The following is a 1,017-nucleotide window of genomic DNA, read 5'->3' as shown; positions in this document are numbered from 1 at the left end:
CCTCCCGCCTCACCTTCAAGGAGCTGGTAAGGCTTTTGGGGTGCAGTCAGGTGGCTCCCCTTAAGGATGGGGGGTCCCCATCCCCACAGCCCCTCTCTTGCAGGGTCCCCTCGCCACGCTGCCGCCCTATGTGCGTGAAGAGGCCCAGCGCAGGATCTGCAGGTAGGGGGCATGGGGGAGGTCCCCTCCTTGCTGGCTCAGGCCCTTGAGGCCGTGTCCATCTGTCCATGCTGTGTCTGTCCCTTGCAGAGCGGAGATGGAGCAGCAGAGCCAGGGGGTGCCACTCGTGGACAAGGAACCCACCAACAGCTGAAGGGGCTGGGAACATTGGGGGACATGGAACCCCTGGGGACTCCTGCACCCCATTTTGGTCACAGCCAGGGGGCAGGGAGAGCCCCCCCAGCCCCAGTTTGGTGGAGGTCAAGGGGGTTGCTGGCCCCTAGGGCCCCCCCATCCTCACCCCAACCACGCGTCAGTCAGGGCGGCCTCCGCTCTGTTTTATTAGATATCTGTATAAATAAACCATTTGAATTAATAACAACAACAATTAAAAAAGAAAAACGAACAACGAAGTCACAACAAGTGTCTAAAGTCCAGCTGGGGCCGCCGGCCCCCCCACTCTGGCTGAGAAGTGGGGAGGGGGGCCATGACCCAGGGCCCCCCCATCCTGCGACTGGGGGGCTATTGCTTTTGAGTTCAACCTGGTTTGGGAGCGGGAAGGGGGCATGGGCCGGCTCCTGTGCCCCCCACCCCAGCGCAGCAGCCAGGGGGTGCCCAGCGGGTGGATGTGGGGGGGCGCAGGCTCCTGCTTCGTCCCCACCCCCTCCCCCCCTCATCCCCACAGCCCCAGGAAGGCACGAGGTGGTCTCTGCAGTTCGGACGGCTTCAAAACAACGTCAGGAATAAAATGCATCCTCCCTAAAAGTGAGCGCCGAGCACCCTGCATCCGCTGCCACCCCCGGCAGGATGCCACCCCGGCCAGCGGGGGGCTGGTTAAGGCATTGGTGGTGAGGTCCC

General features: G+C 62.9%; 1 protein-coding gene across 1 annotated transcript in view; it reads left to right on the top strand.

Annotated features, from left to right (window-relative positions):
* Nucleotides 1-313, top strand: part of CTU2 (cytosolic thiouridylase subunit 2 homolog (S. pombe)) — a 3,152-nt gene extending 2,839 nt beyond the window's left edge. Inside the window, 3 exon segments of the mRNA XM_010188457.1 lie at nt 1-26; nt 104-162; nt 250-313. The exon segment at nt 1-26 is cut by the window's left edge and continues 4 nt beyond it. Of these exon segments, the coding sequence (XP_010186759.1) occupies nt 1-26; nt 104-162; nt 250-313 (149 nt within the window).
* Nucleotides 314-1,017: the final 704 nt, after the last annotated feature.

Source organism: Mesitornis unicolor, unplaced genomic scaffold, assembly GCF_000695765.1.
Source record: "Mesitornis unicolor isolate BGI_N332 unplaced genomic scaffold, ASM69576v1 scaffold28077, whole genome shotgun sequence".
NCBI lineage: Eukaryota > Metazoa > Chordata > Aves > Mesitornithiformes > Mesitornithidae > Mesitornis > Mesitornis unicolor.
Note: the sequence above shows the minus strand (reverse complement) of the source record. Positions and strands in the feature narration are given on the sequence as shown.